Source organism: Macadamia integrifolia, chromosome 8, assembly GCF_013358625.1.
Source record: "Macadamia integrifolia cultivar HAES 741 chromosome 8, SCU_Mint_v3, whole genome shotgun sequence".
NCBI classification, from domain to species: domain Eukaryota; kingdom Viridiplantae; phylum Streptophyta; class Magnoliopsida; order Proteales; family Proteaceae; genus Macadamia; species Macadamia integrifolia.
Window position 1 is genome coordinate 27257230 of NC_056564.1, and position 20005 is coordinate 27277234.

General features: G+C 40.7%; 1 protein-coding gene across 1 annotated transcript in view; it reads right to left on the reverse strand.

Annotated features, from left to right (window-relative positions):
* Positions 1 to 20005, reverse strand: part of LOC122086853 — a 191273-nt gene that overhangs the window by 104716 nt on the left and 66552 nt on the right. The window contains 2 exon segments of the mRNA XM_042655792.1: positions 11063 to 11344; positions 11492 to 11635. Coding sequence (XP_042511726.1) covers positions 11063 to 11344; positions 11492 to 11635 — 426 coding nt within the window.

Sequence of the window (20005 nt, forward strand, 5' to 3'; positions counted from 1 at the left end):
AAAAAAAAAAAAAGCCAGCTGATGGATAATGCTATTGTCAGTAAAATACTCTTGTAGACCACACTATACATGTACACCCCCTTAATCAGACTGGACTATTTTGATCCTGGTTTCAAACTGAGTATGGACCATTTTCTAGAAGTTTTTGAAGGCATCATAAACATCATTCTTACGCTTCATAAGAATGGTCCAAGTACAATGAGAAAAATCATCAACAAAAGAAACAAAATAACGATGGCCAAACAGGGAGGCAGTGGGACAAGGTCCCCAAACATCAGTATACACAATGTGAAAAGGAGCAACAAATCTATTACCATGATAAGGATAAGATGAACGACAATGTTTAGTAAAAGTATACGGTTCACAATGAAATACATGAGAAAAAGAAAAATATGTAAACAAATAAGGTAACTGTTCCTTCATAACAACAAAAGAGGGATGTCCCAAACGCTGATGCCAAAGCATCACAGAGTCTATAGAACTAGCATCACTACGGCCACATGCATAGGACTGTGGTGTAATAAAAAAAGTAACAGCAGTTCAAGACAATATAGGCCGCCCTCCTCACATCCACTGCCAATAATTTTCCTCGTCACCAAATCTTGAAAGAGGCAGTGAGAAGAAAAAAATGTGATACAACAATTCAAGGTTTTAGTTAAAGTGCTCATAGACAATAGGTTCAAGGTAAGGTTAGGAACATGAAAGACAGAGGCAAGTGAAAGGGAAGAGGTAACATGGATACTACCTTTACCAGAGATAAAGGAGAAGGTAGCATCAGCTACCCGGATCTTATCCTTACTAGAACAAATAGAGTAGGAGTCATAATAATGGGACATACCAGTCTTGTGGTCAGCAGCACCAGAGTCAATGACCCAAGTCGAAGCAGTGGAAGGTGCAAAGGTGGTGACATGTATAAGGGAAGCTGAGGTATCCTGTGAGGTAGATGGGCTATCAAGCTGAGACATGAACCGGAGAAGCACTGCAATATCATCCCTAGAGGAGCTAGCATCTGCCTGTGGGAGGCCTCTAGAATCTGTCTTTGACATAGTAGTATGGGCAGTAGCCCCTCCTCTACGGCCACCACATGTGCCAAGAGATCCACCACGTGTACTAGGACAGCCATAAAGGACCCAGCACCTCTCTCGAGTGTGGCCAGGTTTCCCACAATGATCACACTATCGTCTATCACTGTCATCTGCACGAGATGGCCCTTGGCCTAGGCCACCTCCACACCATTCTCTGCGGTTAGTGGAAGAAAGGGCAGTGAGCTCAAGTGAAGGTGTAGAATCCGTGGCACCCCTCCTGTTCTCCTCGCTCGAGAGGTAGCTACACACCTCATCAAGGGACGGGAGAGGTGACCGGCCCAAAATCTATATCCTGATTTCCTCATAGCCTGAATCCAGCCCACCTAAAAGAATCAGAACATACCCTTTTTCAATAAATTTATAGACCTTGGCTTCATCATCGAAATTGGTCAACTAAAGATCTCGATAATGATCATACTCCTAGAGTCCTATAACAGTGTCATAGTAGTCAGAAATGGACTTGGTCCCCTACTTTATGGAGAGAGCCTACTGAAGGAGCTGGTAGACCTTCACAGAGTCACCTACCCTGTCATAGGTCTTAAAGACACTATCCCAAATATCCTTAGCAGTTTCCTTCCTTATAAATCTCCTACCTACCTCAGGTTTCATGGAAAAAAGTAGCCAAGTCATAATAGTAGAATTTGCAGTTTTCTATTTCTGATACCCTGGGGCTGAAACAGCGGGAGCCTGGATAGCCCCAGTAATATACTCTAGCTTCCCTCTATTCCACAGGGATAGTTTCACAGAATGTGACCAATCTAAGTAGTTGGTACTATCTAACTTCATAAGAGAAATCTGAGTGTTAGGATTGTCAAAGACAATCGAACTGAGGCTAGTACTACTTGACCCACCCGATGTAGCTTCCGTAGGTTCTGTGAAATCAGACATGATAAGGATGCCCCTAAAAAACAATCCAAATGGAGATCCAAACCAAAAGGGAACACAAGCCCCCAAAAAAATCTGCTCCTCGGGACCCAAAAAAAATCTAGCAGTCTAATGGAGCATGAAATCTTGATAGAACATCAATAAGACTCACTTTTAACCATGAATCTTCATCCCAACAGCATAAACAATCATTATAGAGCCAAGTACATCCATCACAAGCAACTAAATCACATAGTTCTTACCATTATAGACTAAAAAAAGGTCCACAACGACTGAAAACCGATACCTGGGCACTTGGAGGAGAATGAGTTGTGCTCCTACAACTCTCCAAGGTAGACACCAAGGTTTAGAGGGGTCAAAAAATAGCCTTGGGACTCTATCCAGCCCAGCCACCATCCCAACCGAAATTTTCTTTTTCCAGCCATTAGCGTTGCCGCTTGTGAGTTTGATGATTCATTGATTCTTCTTCAGAAGAAGACCGCCCTTCCATCTCGACCTCAAACCTAACTCGTCAGACTCACGCTTTACCAGATCTGAATCTTTCAACTATGGAAGAAGAGGAAAATTACAACCTCTATAATGAGGAGAAAGAAAAAGAGGTCAATTCCAAGGCTGGTGGTAAAGCTGGGAATGACTTCAACTCGCTGTGTAGGCTTCAAACAGCCCTTGTAGACCATCAATCACTCACCAAGAACCTCCAACTTGCTTCTACAACACCATCAAGTCTTCTTTTTTAATCTCTTTACATAGTATGGCCTTTCTTGAACCCTAGAAAGCAAAAAAAAGGTCCAATAGAAACTCAAAGAATGAGTAGATCAAGAGAAGAAAGGTAAGGAGAAGGAGAAAGTTGAGAGAAGAGAGTGATAGAAAGGAGCATAAACGTGAGGGAGTTCTTTCCTCATCTCACCTATATTGGATTCAAATAAGACTTTAGGAAATTACATATTCCTCCCTAAGGGAGGTGACAGAGAAACAAAAGAAAATACATATAAGGACAACTTAACATAAGATAGTTCCTAAAGTACCCCTATTATATACATTCTAACACCCTTATGGCTTTTGATAACTCAAATACTCAAATTTCTATTGTGAAGTTGGACAGCACAAATTACTTGGATTGGGCTAATTCTGTGAAGCTTTCGTTGCGGAGTAGGGGAAAGCTCAGGTATGTTATAGGTACCATTAAGGCTCCTAACCCAAATGACCTGTCATATACAAAATGGGAGACTGAAAACTCCACCGTTATGACATGGCAGATTTTTTCTATGAAACCTAAGATTTGAAGAAGGTTTATGAGGAAAGAGATAGCCAAGGATATTTGGGACAGTGTTACTAAAACTTTTGACCGTGTGAGTGACTCAGCCAAAGTTTATTAACTACTCTAAAAGGTCATTTCCATGAAGCAAGGGGATAAGACCAATTCTGAGTACTACAACACTGTCATTAGCCTCTCGGAAGAGTATAATCATTATAGGGACCTCCAACTATCCAATCCTGAAGATCAAGCTAAGGTTTATCGAACACTTGAAAAGGAATGTGTTCTTATCTTGCTTGGTGGTTTGAATCCCGAGTATGAGTCAATCCGGATACAAATCTTGGGCTGGTCTCCTCTTCCATCCCTTAATGAAGTGTGTAACTATCTGCAGAGTGGGGAGACCAGGCCGGTGTCCATGGGACCTACCCCTCCTCTTGAGTAGTTAGCTCTTACTACTAGCTTTAAGAGAGATTGGCGTGGTGTTAGCCGAGGCCAAGGGCCACCTCGTGGAGATGACAGATGATGTGATCATTGTGGAAAATCTAGGCACACTAAAGAGAGATGTTGGGTTCTTCATGGCCATCCTCCTCGCATGCGTGGTGGATCTAGTGGTGCTCGAGGTGGACGTAGGGGGGAGCTAGAGCCCACAGTGTTCAGGCTGAGACTAATACTACAAGGTCTGCTTCTAGCATACAGGCAGAGCATAGCTCCCTTACTAGGAAGGATATTGCAGCATTCCGCAGGTCATGACACAACTAGGGGGCTCATCATCTTCTTCACTTACGGTGCCAGATTCCTCATCTTCAACCTTGCAAGTTTCCTCATCTGCTCCTTCCACAGCTCCATCTTGGGTTATTGATTCTGGTGCTACGGATTATATAACTGGTACATCCCATTATTATGATACGTACTCTATTTGTTCTGGTACAGATAAAGTCAAGGTTTCCGATGGCTCCCTTTCCTCCACTTTTGGTAAAGGTAGCATTCCTATTACTTCTTCAACTTCTTTTGATTTTGTTCTTCACGTTCCTAACCTTTCCACTAATCTCTTATCTGTGAGTCACCTAACAAAATCCTCAAACTGTTGTTGTCTCTTTTAGGATTTGGTGAAGAAGAGGTTTATTGGCAGTGGGCGTGAGGAGAAAGGGCTCTACCTACTTGAACCTCAATCACCTTTTCTGTCTACAACCTAGTCTTATATGTGTGGACGTACTGATAGCAGTTCTGTGGATTCTGTGATGTTGTGGAGCCAACGTTTACGACATTCATCTTTTGTTATTATGAGAAAACAATTACCTCATTTATTTACTTCTTTTCCTAGTTCCCATGTCTTTCATTGTGAACTAGGTATTTTTGTCAAACATTGTCGTTCTTCTTACCCTTATCAACTTAATAGATCTACGGTTCCTTTTCACATTGTGCACTCTGATGTTTGGGGGCCTTCCAATAATACTTCTTTACTTGGTCTTCACTACTTTGTTTCATTTGTTGTTAATTTTTCCTATGCTACTTGGACTGTTCTGATGAAGCATAAAAGTGGTGTATGATGCCTTTAAAATTTTTTACCATATGATATATACACAATTTGACACCAAGATTAAAATTATTCGCTCTGACAAAAGTGGGGAGTATATGTATGGTGGCCTTCAAGATTTTTTTTACGGATAATGGCGTTATCCATCAGCTAGCTTGTATTGACACAGCCCAACAAAATGGGGTAACTAAGAGGAAAAGCCGCCATCTGATGGAAGTCAGTAGGAGTCTTCTTTTTGGCATGCATGTTCCTAAAACTTTTTGGTCTAGTGCTCTCCTTACTACTACTTTTTTTATCAACCGTATGCCAACAAAACTTCTTGGCACCATAACTCCCTTGGACACTTTGTCTTCTCAGTCTTCTTCTTTCTCTCTTCCCCCCAAAGTGTTTGGGTGTATCTGTTATGTCCATGGTTTTAAGTATCTCCGATACCGATACGATACCCTCCGATACGTATCTTAAATTTAGTCGGTCGATACGATACACACCGATACGATACATTGAATTTTTTAAATCATTTCGTATCGATATATATTCTACAATACATATCGATATGCATCAATACACCACTAATACACATCGATACGATACGACATGCCTCGATACGACGATGAAAAATATAAAATTGAGGTAAAATGTACGTTTCGGTATGTATTGGTACGTATCGGTGAGTATCGGTATGTATCGATCGATACGTATCAGGATATATCAGCACGTATCGGTGAGTAACGATATATATATATATAGGTACGTATCGGTGAGTATCGATACGTATCGGCGCTACGGTCATATAATGGCCAATATGGGTAATTTTTCAGAAAAAAAAAACGATTTTTTGAAGGGTTTTTATTCCAAAGTTGTTGTCAGCCATATTTCTCTCTAACTAAAATGGAAATCAAGGTTGGGAACAAGGATTTTACATTTATGGGACAACTACAGACCTTGAATTCTTAGTACGATACCCTCAATTTAGTGTTTATGCATAATACATGTTATCAATAGCTTTTTTTAACAAATTCTTTATGGAAAAGTGTTTAAAAAAATGTTTCCTATCCATTTATGTGTGTATCTTTAGCGTATCTTAGTGTATCTCCGATACGATACGATACCCTCCGATACGTATCTTAATTTTGGCCGATCGATACGGCGACCGATACCGATACTTTAATCCTTGGTTATGTCCATGTTCATAAGTCTTCTCGTCTGTTTTTATTCCCAATAATGTTTCTGAAACTAAGGTTCTATTACCAAGGGTTACAAGTGCTATGATCCTCCTTCCAGACAAAGGCTTCTCTCTAAGGACGTCACTTTCCTTGAGTCTGCACCCTTTTTTACACCTCATCAGCATCCTTTTCAGAAGGAGAATATGGGAGTGAAAAGGCTAGTGATGAAATCCCTTTCCTTTCCCCATTGCCTATCTCTCCTTTTATGATTGACATTGGGAAACACAAAGAGGAAATGTCAAGAGTCCTCTTTAAATCCAACTCTTGAGATCCACCATCCTCAGTCAGGTAATATCCTTCCTTCCTCATCAAAGTTAGATCTTTATATTGCTATTAGGAAGGGAAAAAGTGCTTGTACAAATCCTATAGCCCAGTTTGTTTCCTATAACTCTCTCTCCCTTACAGGTGTTGCATTTACTATTGCTCTCTCATCTGTTTTTATTCCCAATAATGTTTCTGAAGCTATGTCTAGCCCTAAGTGGAAGCAAGCCATGACTGAGGAAATGATAGCCCTCAAGAAAAATTGTGCCTAGAAATAAGTTAACCTTTCAAGGGGGAGAACTCCAGTTGGATGTACGTAGGTCTACACAATCAAGTACCGGTCAGATGGTACTATTAAGAGGTACAAGGCAAGGCTAGTGGCAAAAGGGTATAGTCAAGTGTATGGGATTGCCTATCAGTAAACATTTGCTCCTGTGGCTAAGCATAACACCATAAGGGTCCTTTTATCCCTGGTAGTGAACAAGGATTGACCATTGTATCAATTGGATGTAAAGAATGCCTTCCTACATGGCAACTTAGAAGAGGAGGTGTATATGCAAATTCCTCCTGTCTTCAAATTCCCTCAGCTGCAGGAAAAGTGTCTTCTCAAGAAGACTCAGTATGGTCAAACAATCTCCAAAGGCCAGGTTTGAAAGGTTCAGACAGGCCATTCTAAAGAATTGATATTCGCAAAGTCAGGCTGACCACACTTTGTTCACTAAGTGTGGTAATGGCACCATTACAGCCCTAATTGTCTATGTTGATGACATTGTGATAACTGGTGATGACAGAGATGAGATAGCCAAGCTGAAAAACTACTTGGCCCAACAGTTTGAAATCAAAGTTTTAGGACCCTTAAAGTACTTCCTGGGGATTGAAGTGTCTAGATCCAAAAAAGGCATAAATATATGCTAAAGGAAGTTTATCCTAGACCTATTGAAAGAAACAAGAATGTTAGGCTGCAAACCTACAAGTTCTCCTAGCAGAATCATAAGCTGGGGAAAGATGTTGCCCCTTCTCTTGTTGATGCAGGGAAATATCAGAGGCTAGTTGGGAAGCTTATTTATTTGTCCTTGACTCGCCCAGACATTACTTATGTAGTGGGGGTGGTGAGTCAGTTTATGCATGAACCCAAAAGTGGGCACTTGGATGCAGTTTAGCGCATTCTCCGGTACTTGATGTCCTCTCCAGGAAAAGGATTACTTTTTGCCAAGCATAACCACATGAGGATAAAAGGCTTCACTGATGCAGATTGGGTTGACTCAGTCTCTAATAGGAGATCTACATCACGCTATTGTACATTTATAGGTGGAAACCTAGTCACAGGGTGGAGCAAGAAACAGCCTGTGGTGGCTCGGTCAAGTGCAGAGGCAGAATTTAATGCTATGGCTCATGGAATGTGTGAGCTTCTCTGGTTGAGAAGGCTGGTCCAAGAGTTGGATTTGATATTAAGGCACCTATGAGTCTTTATTGTGACAACAAGGCTGCTATAAGTGTAGTCCACAACCCTATGCAACATGACAGAACAAAACACATAAAGGTGGATACACTTCATTAAAGAGAAGATCGACTCTGGTTACATATGTACCCCTTTTGTGCGGACTAGAGATCAGCTGGCAAATATCTTCACAAAGGGTCTTCTTAATCATCAGTTTAGTTCTCTGTTGTCCGAGCTAGGAATGTATGACATTTATTCTCCAGCATGAGGGGGAGTGTTAGAGACATTAGTTATGTTGCTCAAAGGGAAGTTTAGTAATTTGTTATGTTTTATTTTTCCCCTTTTTCCCTCCTTAGGGAGGTATGTGTAATTTCCTGTAAATATGTTAGTGAAGTAATATATTTGGTGTTAGTGAGATTTTACTCACAACATACCATTCCAATATACCATCGCCTCGTCTCCTTCTCCCTCTTCTACTTCTTCTTCTTCTCCAACTCTCGTCTTATTGTTCCCTCCCATCCACATATTCTAACTCTATAACCAGGGGGAATAGGGGGCAAGAAGACCAAAGGTCCGTAAGAGGGGGGAGGAGAGGGGGTGACTAGCCCAGGGGGAAATAATAGAAGAGACGAGGGAGGATATGGGAAGACCAGAGGAATAGATGATCCTAGGAGTGACTAAGGAGGAGAGAATACCAGAAGGGTACCAGGGGTCAATCCAGAGGGAGATAGACTGGCCATTACCAATACCTAAGGAGATGGCATTAAAAGCCAAAGGCCGGAGGCTGAGAATTTTTTGCTAAATCCAGGAAGTATGAGTGGGGATGGGGCTAGTCCAAAGAGAGTTATGAATAAGCAGGGTGGTCTGGACCCAATCAACCCAGATGCTTCGCTATTTAGACATAATTTTCCAAATGAGCTTCAGGATGCCCACAGAGTTGACCTCATTGATTCCCTTGATACCAAGACCTCCTTCATTCTTAAGAAGACAAACCTTCTCCCGAGACAGAGGATGAAGGAACTATCAGGTGTTAGAACCCTTCCAGAGGAAGGGGCAGAAGAGACATTCAATAGATTTAATAGTTGAAGCTGGAAGGACAAAGATACTAGCCCAATAAAAGTACAGAGATTGGAGGACAAATCTGATGAGGATGAGATGCCCAGCATAGGAGAGAAGTTGTTCCCATGTATTTGTAACATCATTTACCATAGTTTAACATAAAAACCTCTTCGATAATGATGTGGACAAGATATGCATAAAACTGTGTGAAACAAAATCATTTAACATATGTCAAGGTTCAAAATTTTGTCTCATTTCGATGTGTCGAAATGCCAAAATCTTCGTAAGATCTTGGCAAGTTGGATGATTTTCTTTTTTTTTTACTCGGTTGACTGTTTCGATGGTCAAATGGCCATATTATGACCTGAAACTTGGTGAATAGCTTGTTTTAAGCATAATAAACATGCTTAGAACTTAAATTTGCAAAAATATTAGAACATAACAGGACCCAATCAACCCAGATGCTTCACTATTTAGACAATTTTCCAAATGAGCTTCAGGATGCCCACAGAGTTGACCTCATTGATTCTCCTGATACCAAAACCTCCTTCATTCTTAGGCAGACAAACCTTCTCCCAAGACAGAGGATGAAGGAACTATTAGGTGTCAGAACCCTTCCAGAGGAAGGGGCAGAAGAGATTTTCAATAGATTTGATAGTTGAAGCCGGAAGGACAAAGATACAAGACCAATAGAGGTAAAGAGATTGGAGGACAAATCTGATGAGGATGAGACGCCCAGCATAGGAGAGAAGTTGTTCCCATGTTTTTGTAACATCATTTACCATAGTTTAACATAAAAACCTCTTCGATGATGATATGGACAAGACATGCATAAAACTATGTGAAACAAAATCATTTCACATATGTCAAGGTTTGAAATCTCGTCTTGTTTTGGTGTTTCGAAATACCAATATCTCGGTAAGATCTCGGCGAGTAGGATGATTTTCTTTTTTTTACTTGGTTGACTGTTTCGGTGGTCAAACGACCATATTATAACCTGAAACTTGGTGAGTAGCTTGTTTTAAGCTTAATAAACATGCTTAGAACTTAAATTTGCAAAAATATTAGAACATGACAGTGTTTTAGACTTGCATCCTTGTTTGGTAGCAACTGTCAAACTGTTCTAGAGATTTTATCTACTTCATTGCTAGAACAAGATATACTATGATAGTAAAACAATTAAATAATGCATCTAAGCCATGATCAAAACATATCTCAACATTCATTAACTAATATTTAGAGTACTAGAGTAATATACTATGCAACTCCCTAACTCCCAATTCCCAATTAAAGTCCTCCACTGAGCATCTTGCTCTTGAATCTTAAAGTCCCAAATGGCAACATCCCAAGTCCCAAACATATTAGTTATACAATATTAATCATAATGACTGTCTACTGGAAAAAACTATAACGGCCTGGCTGAATTCAACGCCTAGTACGATGGAGTCGATGTGCATTTTCCTCTGAAAAAAATTTCGCTTCGATAATGTCATAGATCATCCAATGGGGAGTAATATATATAATTGAGTTCCATCAAAGTTATTTTAATCATTAAAATACAATTTATGTTGATGAAAAATGCGTTTTTTAAACCAGAAAAAGAGTATTTATGAACCAAAAAAAAAAATTTCGACTCCGTGAGGTCATAGATCGGCCTCTAGTGTCTAACATATAAAAAATCTAGCCCTATCTAACATATATTTGTGTTACTATTTCAAAAAAAACTGGTTTTGGAGAAAGTGGTTTACCTTTCCAAATCTTGAAATGTGTATATCTTTAACTTGGAGTGATCTTCAATATAATAGATGTGATGATGTGGCTAATTAGTGGACAATGGAGTGATTTGTGTTCAAATGCAAGGAGGAGTCAAAATTTCGCCGAGACAGTCGAGTTGGAGTCGAAATTTTGCCAAGACCCTCACGAGATGTTGTATTTAATAGCCTTGGTTGGTATCATTTTGGTATCTCGCCAAAACGGTACCAAATTTCAGCCAAGATACCAAAATTTTGACCGAGATGATGTCCTTTTTGTAATTCGTAGCATATCTCGTCTCGGTAAAATAAAAAATCATGAAATTTCCGAGATCAAACATGCTCATAGTTCAACATAAAATCCTTTTCGATTATGATGTAGACAAGATATGCACAAAACTATGTGAATCATAAACAAAAGTACATATCCTTAAGTAGAACTTTTGCTTCTTATTATTTTTTCAATCTTGTATTTCGTAAATTTAAAGTGAAGTTTAAAATCAGCAACAATTTAAAAGAGAAAATGGATACTGGAGCTTTGTTCAGCCACACCTACAAAAGAATCAAATACCTGCAGCGTGGCCAGAGGAGAATCCCTTGATACTCCAGAATGCAGACATAGCTCAACCAAATTAATGGAAACCGAAGCTTTCAAGGAAACCCATGATTCTCCTTCCTGCATTTCGAAATCAACACTGGCAGTTACAGAAACAAGAGGTTCTGCCACCTCATCTATCTCAAGGGACTGGTCCAGTGGCGGAACAGTATTTGGAGCCTCGGACAAATTAGATATTGTACATTCTGTAATTATATGGTACTCTTTGTTTGATAAATCAGCCTTCAGCTCGTCTATCTGGAGGTGAAGAGATAAAACGGTCAGAAATGAAATTACAGCTTCAAGTATAATGTTCTCTATTTAACTTTTAAACTTCAATCAAGTGAATCAATAATCAAGAAAACTCCCTACCAGTTATTCTCTCTCCATCAAACCCTAGATTACCTTGATTGTAACCTCTGTATTCGGGAGTTGATGCAGCAAATCCCGAAGTGATCTCTGAATAATAACAGAAAGCCCCTTGAAATTTTGAATTATGCTTTCACCAGATTCTTTTCCACTACCAACAGTCAAGTTGACATTATCAACCTGCATGGAAATTGGGTAGCAGATAACATCACAATTCACGGTCACACACAAAACTGACATAAAAGTAGGATGAAATTCATAGTGCACAATGGAAATTGAACCGAGGAAAATTGACGGGCTCCAAGCTAAATCCTTCTATGCTACTAAAACATAGATCTTTCAAAGAAGACCAAAGCGAATGAGCTCACTCGATTCGTGTTTGATCCACCATGATCTCTCATAGACTGGTGCAGAAAAGAAGAAACAGAAAAGGAGCAGAGAAATAGGCTAGCATTCCTAAAATCATGCACACAGCTCACCGAACTCAATGTGACTCGACTAGGGAGGCATAGGAATGGAATCGATTTGGGAATAACTGAAGTCAACTCAAGTCTTTTTTCCCTTTAATATTGTTTCTATACAGTTGACAACGTTCATAACTACAATGAAGTCGTAAATCGTAATGATAAGAATTAAAGTCAAACTTTGGATTTTTTATTATAATAAGTTTATCTTTTCTACAAAGACAATTTTAGATGTCCAACATATGAATTAGGGTTAAGTTTCCCTGGGAAACTTGTTGAAAATATTTTTTCATACTATTCAAACATCACGTTTAACCTCCCGGATTTATAGGTTACTTGGTTTTAAGTTCTTTGAATAAGAAAAAGCAATGAATTGAAAGCATACAGTAGGTTCAGCATCTGAGTGTTCTTTGATGTTCAAACACCAACATGAGATTAACTATGGTTATAAAAACACTTGGTTAGCCATACATACTAAATGATAATATGTGCATAATTGATGCAAGCTTAAAGACAAATACCATCTCAAGTAAAAAATAAATAGATAATGAATTATAACCCTTAAAAAGATAACATATCAAACCCGATCCTCCAACCCAAAGAAACATACGCAGAAGAGAAAAGGAGAAGAGATGACTGAGCAAAAGGCCACAAAACATGCAAGACATTTTAAGGGATTCACAGAATATTTCTTTCCAGCACATGACATACTAATCTGAGTCATATTTCTGTAAACATCGTCATTAAAATTCGTTCAACAAAAGAAGATTCCGAAATGATAAAATCAACAAAGGAGAACAATGAAGCAGTTCCATTATGAAATGAACAATATCCTTATCCAATTCCATATGCAACAAAAGTCAAAAGGCATTTTAGACGATGACTTGAGGCAAGACAAAACACGAAGTATGGCATGCTCTGCCAGTGAAACAGAATATATGGCAAACATTGACTCATGGAAGAGGCAGTCAAAAAGAATCATATTAGAAATTAACGCAGCTGTCCTCCAGAAAAAAAGTAAAGAGTACATCAAAGCTGGATATGGAACCCAAACTGATCTGAAGTACGGCCACAGTCTTGAACAATGAAACGATTAAAAGCTTAGATCAATAAATTGCCAGGACTTTACCAAGGGCCAAATTTCAAATTTCATGTCCATAGAAATTCTTCCCACATCTTCGTTTTATAATTTAGTACCTGTTACAACTTACAACCACTTAGCCTAAAAGTTCAAGCAGTTAAGTAAGGGTCACAACAATGTATATCAATAATAATCAAGATAAGCTTTTCATGGGAGGGTTCCACATGCAAGGAAGCAAAGCATTTCGGCTGCTCTCAGGATTCCTATTTGTAATTTCCCCAAGAGGAATATAAGTGTGGAAATTTTCAGTGGTCAAATTAAGAATGAAGTGTTGCTGCCTGTGATGGATCAAGTTAAAAATTGCCTATCTGGATGGAAAGGAAATATTTTATCCATCACGGGGAGGGAGGAGCTTGTCCGGTATGTGATCTCAGGTATGCCGACTCGTAGCTATTTGGATTACCCCTCATCTCTACTATCTCTTATGGAGAAATGGACGAGGAATTTTGTATGGAAAGGAGATGCAGACCTGTCCAAAGTTGTAATGTTTAGGTGGGAGCAGGTGTGCAAGCCTAGAAATGAAGGGGGTACAGCCGTTCAGGTATCCAGAGACTTCGTGATTAACAAATCTATGCTATGTAAGATGATGTGGCAGATTAGACATGGGGATTCCTCCATGAGCTCCCATGAGCATATTTTTTAAATCAAGATTTGTTAGCTTAGGGTGCGTCATTAAAAAGGATTATAGGCCTTCATCAATTTGACCTAGAATTCAGAAAATGTGGAGCTTCTTTGCGAAGCAGGAGCGATGGATTGTTGGCGATGGAAAATCTATAAACTTTTGGAAGGACAAGTGGTTTGGGGCTGCATGTATAGAGGGTTTCGTGAGTTTGGATGAGAGCTTATTTCAAAATACAATGTCAAAGTCTCTGATTTTATTGCAGGTTATAAGTGGAGCTCCCTGGATGTGCACTCTACTCTTTAATGCCCCTTTTTTTTTTCTTTTTTAGGTGAATAAAATAATTCATTATCAAAGAGAAGAAGAAAAATACAATATCCCAAAATTACATAAAGCCAACAATAAAAGTGGAGCCGATAGAAGAGAAATTTCCTTTGACGTCAAAGGAAATGGAATCCCAAATATTTTGAAGAGGCCGAGAGTTGGGAGGTTCATTTCCTAATGTTCCACTCCATCCAAATTTGATTGATGGAGGCATTGAAGGCAAGCTTCCCCACTAGGTCATAAATAAAAGATCTTCCAAAAGTCATATCAAGCCAGATCCATTCCCGTTGGAGGGGGAGAATCCTACGGTGCTACCATATCTAATGATGGATGAGGGAGGACTGAGCTGGGAAGCAATTTGAAAGAGCCCTCCAAGTAGTAAAGCTTTGCCTAGTAATGTTGTGTCAACTGTCAAGGCACAGTGACCCCTCTTGGTTTAATTATGTCCCAGGCCACTTTGGAACTGAAAGCACCCAAAGAGTTATGGGACCACAAAATAATGTCATGTGCACCATTGTGCCGAATAGGAGAGAGGGCATTCCAAATGTGAGCAAGAGCAAGAGGAGAGAAACTCCGGGGGGGGGGGGGGGAAATTCCAGCACTGATGATTTAGAGACCATAGAATCTTTAGATACGCTTGCATTGTAAATAGCTTTAGTAGAAATCTGATGAAGGAGAATGCCAAGGGGATGCCAATGATCAAACCAAAGAGAGGTAGACAATCCATCACCAATCCTGGAGGAGATAGCCCCTACTACAACGGACCAAACCAGTAAAATTTTGCGCCAGACCCAGGAGGCATTGGTCAAAACAGGGCTGAACAGAGGAGGCCCGGATAAATCTAATCAACCCAGATACTTTTCTTCTTAGAGGCAATCTTCCAAATCAACTTAATAATTCCAGCAGAGTTGACATCTTTTGTGCATCTTAATCCTAGCCCACCCTCAGACTTGGGAAGGCAAATATTTGCCCAGCTTATGGTGCGGAGAAATTTTAAAGATTCCGAGCCTTTCCATAAGAAAACAAACATGAGAGATTCCAACAGTTTGATGATCATTGATTGGGGGAGCCCATAAATACTAGACCAATAAATATAAGATGATTAAAGGACATGCCCGATGAGAACCAATCAACCCTCATAGGAAAGGAGCTTTCCTTTCCAAAGTTGTAGCTTCTTCCTGATTAGATCGAGCATGGGAGTGCAATGGGGAGCAGTAAGCCTCGAGGGCATCAAAGGCAAGCCCAAATATTTGACAAGGAGATGACCTATAGAGAATCTTGTTTTTTCAATAAAGGAAATCTTGTAAACATCAGACACTCCAGCCAAGAATAATAGAGAGACTTCTACCGATTGACACGAAGCCCAGAGAGGTTCTCAAAGAAATGAAGGCAATCTATAATATTTTTCAAAGAATCAATACTAGACTTAGAGAAGACCATCAGAAAAAGCAAAATGAGTAAGCTTGATGGCCATTCATTTTGGAATTGGAAATATAAGCTGCTGATCCGTGCAAATCTGAATTCTGCGGGAAAGAACTTCAAGAGCCAAAGTGAAGATGTAAAAGGATAGGGGACATCCTTGACGGATTCCAACTAAAGAAGCAAAGTAACCCGATGGACTGCCATTTATAAGGAAAGAAAAACGGGGGCTGCAAATGCAACATCTAATCCAGTCAACACACACTTGAGAAAATCCCATCTTGAGCATAACATCTGAAATAAATTCCCATCGTAGAGACTCAAAAGCTTTGTGCATATCAATCTTCATAAGGGCCACAGCAGAGTGATATTTTTTGTCAAAACCTTTAATAATCTCATTGCAGAGAAGGATATTGTCCGAGATACATCTACCTAGGATAAAGGCCGACTGATTGTCAAAAACAAGGGAATCCACCACCAACTTGAGCCTAGAAGCCAAGATTTTTGCAACAAATTTACATAACAGATTATATAAGGATATGGGCCTAAATTTTGTCATGGAAGCAGCTCCATCCTTCTTAGGGATAAGGCAAAAAAAGTATGGTTTACCTCTTTTTTTTTTTTTTTTTTTTGATGAATAAATAATTCATTAACGGTAATGAAAAGAAGAATATACAAGGGTAGAGGGGGGAGGGAAGGCTTAATCCAACAAGGAGAAGCCAGCCCAGGGGCCAACAAGAAATGAAGACAAAACAAAGGCAAAAGCACTATCTACTAATAGGGATACAAAAGGAAAGGAGGAGCCAAGCGCCATCAAGTGGGCTGGATGAGATCAACCTGAAGGTTCCAAAGAGGCAATAATGTGGGTATTTTGGCGGGAGAAGGAAACTAGACGAGGGCGAAGGGATTGGGCTTTATAAGAAACATCAAAGTAGATAGCTTTCCAAATCTTATCCGCAGATCGAGATTTGGGGGTCCATCTACGGATGTTTCTCTCCAACCAAAGATGATTGATGGTAGTACAGAAAGCCAATTTACCGATGGTGTCACAAATGGAAGAGCCAGAGAAGATCATGTCGATCCATATTTATTCTCTGTGAAAAGGAAGGATGGATCTCCTAGCAGGCCAGCATTTGGAAATAACGGTTTTCCAAATGAGGGAGGAGAAGGGGCAGGAGAAGAAGAGATGGGGGATATCCTCAGTGCCTTAGGGGCAAAGGCAGCAAGAAGGGTTGGCTGGGATGTGGCAATAGATAAGAAAGGATTGGGTAGGAAGGCAATTGGTCAGGCACCGCCAAAGAGTAAAGCTATAACGAGGAATGTGGCCTTTGAACTAGACCACCTTATGCCAAGGGACTACCAAAGAAGGGGTGCGGATGAAAGACCAAGTGGAGGCATCCTAGAACGTGCCATTAGAGGAGGGGAGCCAGATACAATTGTCCTCTCTTCCTTTGTGACCAGAAGGAAGAGGAGGGAGGGAGGACCAGAGGTCTAGAAAAGGGGGGAAGGAGGGGGGAACATCCATCTAGGGAGAGGCTAGAGGATATCAAAGCATTCGAAGGGAGGCCAGAAGAGTAGATGACCCTAGGGGAAACAAGATGGGATAGGATGCCCTAAGGATGTCAAGGATCCTTCCAAAGGGAGATTGTATACCCATTTCCAATAGAATAGGAGATGGCAGAGAGGGCGATGGGCCTATGATCAAGGATCTTTCGCCAGATCCAAGAAGCATCCGGAGTGAAAGGGGCAGTCCAAAGAGAGTTGTGTTTGAGCAGACTAGAGAGGATCTAATCAACCCAAATGCTTTTATGCTTGGAGACAATTTTCCAGATTAGCTTGAGAACTCCAACGGAGTTGGCATCGTTAATTCTCCTGATCCCAAGCCCACCTTCGGATTTGGGGAGACAGACCTTCTCCCAACTGAGAGGCCTAAGGAATTTGGAAGAGTCAAAGCCCTTCCAAAGGAAGGAACACATAAGACTTTCGAAGGATTTAATCATAGACGTAGGAAGGACAAAAGTACCGGACCGATCTAATCAAGGTAAGACATCCAGCAAAGGAAAGAAGTTTGCCTTTCCAAAGCTGAAGCTTTTTCCTGAGCTTGTCAAGTAGGGGGGCATAATGATCAGAAGAGAGCCTTGAGGAGATGAGGGGGAGACCCAGGTATTTTGGCTAGGATTGAAGAAGAAGCTCTTCATGGCCTTGATCAGGGCATCTTTAATAATATCTCAAGAGGCCAAAAAGAATCCCATACGAAAACCATCCAAACTTGGAGCTTTGTTTAATTTCTGAAAGTTCACAGCAGCAATAATTTCTTCATTAGTGGGGCGGCAGTGGATAGAGCTGAGATGATGATCGGGAATGAATTTATTGAGAAGATCATCCGGCAGGGACCCCAACATAGAGGAAGAAGAGCTAAGTCCTTATAATAAGAAGCGGCCTCCGCTTTGATACCTTCAATACTCAAAATAGGCGTACCATCCAAAGATATAAGCATAAGGATAAAGTTCAAGTTTGATCTAGCCTTCATTGATCGATGGAAATATGTCGAGTTAGAGTCACCAAGTTCAAGCCATTTGATTCTGGATTTCTATCAAAGAAAAAACTTTCCTCTTGAGATATGAGATAAAGGCCAGGGAGACTTCGTTTTCCTCTTCAGCTAAAATACTATTCAAATGATCAGATTGCAGCCTCAAATGAATGGAAGCCAATATGTTCTTACAATCTAAGACCTAAGGAGTGATGTTTTCAAAGATTTTAGAATTTCAAACTTTTAGGGGCACACTTAACATTCCAGAGTTTCCTGGAGAAAGCAATAAGAGGAGAGGAAAAAACATGTACAAGCTTATCCCAAGCTTCCTTTACAGTAGCAAGGAAGGTAGGATGGGTGGACCACATATCAAAATATTTAAACAGTTTGGGGCCAAGTAAACATAGGGCTGAATAAGGAGGGAGATAGGGCAGTGATCAGAGATACCTGGGTCCTCAAGAGGCGTGAGAGGAAGGGAATGAAGAGAGCCGTGCCTTATTAACTAGGAGACGATCCAGCTTGCATGAAATTCTGGACTCACCACATCGCTTATTGTGCCAACTGAATTTAATACCCAACCATCTCAAATCTTGAACACCAATGTCTTCAATGCACTCATCAAATTCCCCAATCGAGACAATATCAAGGTGATCACTACCTTGTTTTTAATGCCCAAAGCATACCACATTAAAGTCACCTCTAATGGCCCAAGGAGGGGACCCAACCTGATTTGCAATATGGCGGAGCTCATCCCACAAATTTGGTCTTTCAAGAGAACAATTTGAGGCATAAATGACCGTGAGAAGGATAAGAGAATTCCCAAGGGTATCGGAGACCTTAAGATGGAGGGCTAAGAAGATGATGAAAGCCAAGAAATATTTAATCTTTAGGGATCCCAAAGAAACCAAATATGCCCATTTATGTGATGGTTGTAATTAGTTAGCAAAGAACAGCTAGGGGTTATAGAGTAGGCAATACAAGCAGCATTGGGCTCTTTGACTCCAGTTTCTAGGAGAAGACAAAAACTGGGATGGAGAAGCTTGAGATGGGAGCGAACAGAAGCATGTTTAGAAGGGGAATTTAGGCCCCTGGAGTTCCAAAACAATCCTTGATCCATTGAGAACTAGTGGAGGAGTGCAACAAGGGTACCTTTAAGATAGAGCGGCAGCTAACCGGGCCAAATTTTGAAGAATTAGGATGTAGACGATGCTAGGATTTGTTACTACCAGAGGGAGTAGCCTCGGTGAAGTGCGGTGGAGGAAGGAGGGGTAGCAATGGCGGGAACAACTGTAGATTTTTCCCTAAATTTTTCATGTAACCTGGATTGAGCGGCACCATAGGCGGTGAAGCAGAAAGGGTATTCGGGTTTGACTTAATACGGCCTGAAGACCCATGATGGGTGTGACCCAAGAGCCTAATGGACCCAGGGATAGAAGGCCGAGAGGATTTTGAGTGTTTTGAGGAAGTGGTAGGCCCTACGTTAATAGCCGATAAAGGTGAAAGTGAAGGGTTATGGTGATGAGGGGATAAGGCAGAGGTGGCAGGAGGACATAAAGTGGTAGAGGTGCTGATAGGGTCCACGATAGATGGAGAGGCACATGGGATGGATTGGGCCCCACCAAGGAAAAGGTGGCAAGAGGGCATAAAGTGGTAGAGGTGCTGATAGGGTCCACGATAGATGGAGGAGAGGCACATGGGATGGGACTAGGCCCCACTAAGGAAGAGGTGGAAGAAGGGCATAAAGTGTTGGTTAAGTTGCAAAGTTAATCGCCGATAAGCGAGGCTGCTTTGAGGGCGACATTTCAAAACCAGAATCTTAATCAGAGCTGGAAGAGGAAGATCTTGAGGAGTCGTTGGAGGCAGAGGGCTTTAAACCAAATCGAGCATAAGAGGAAGATCTTGAACTCGAATTGGGGCTAGTGGCAAAGTCACCTTCCTCAGAAGATTTGATAGACTCAGAACCATCACCGACAACGGACATGGATGCAAATAGCTTTTCACCAGGGTTGATCTTCACAGTTCCATATTTTCTCCCACTATCATTAAGGTAGAA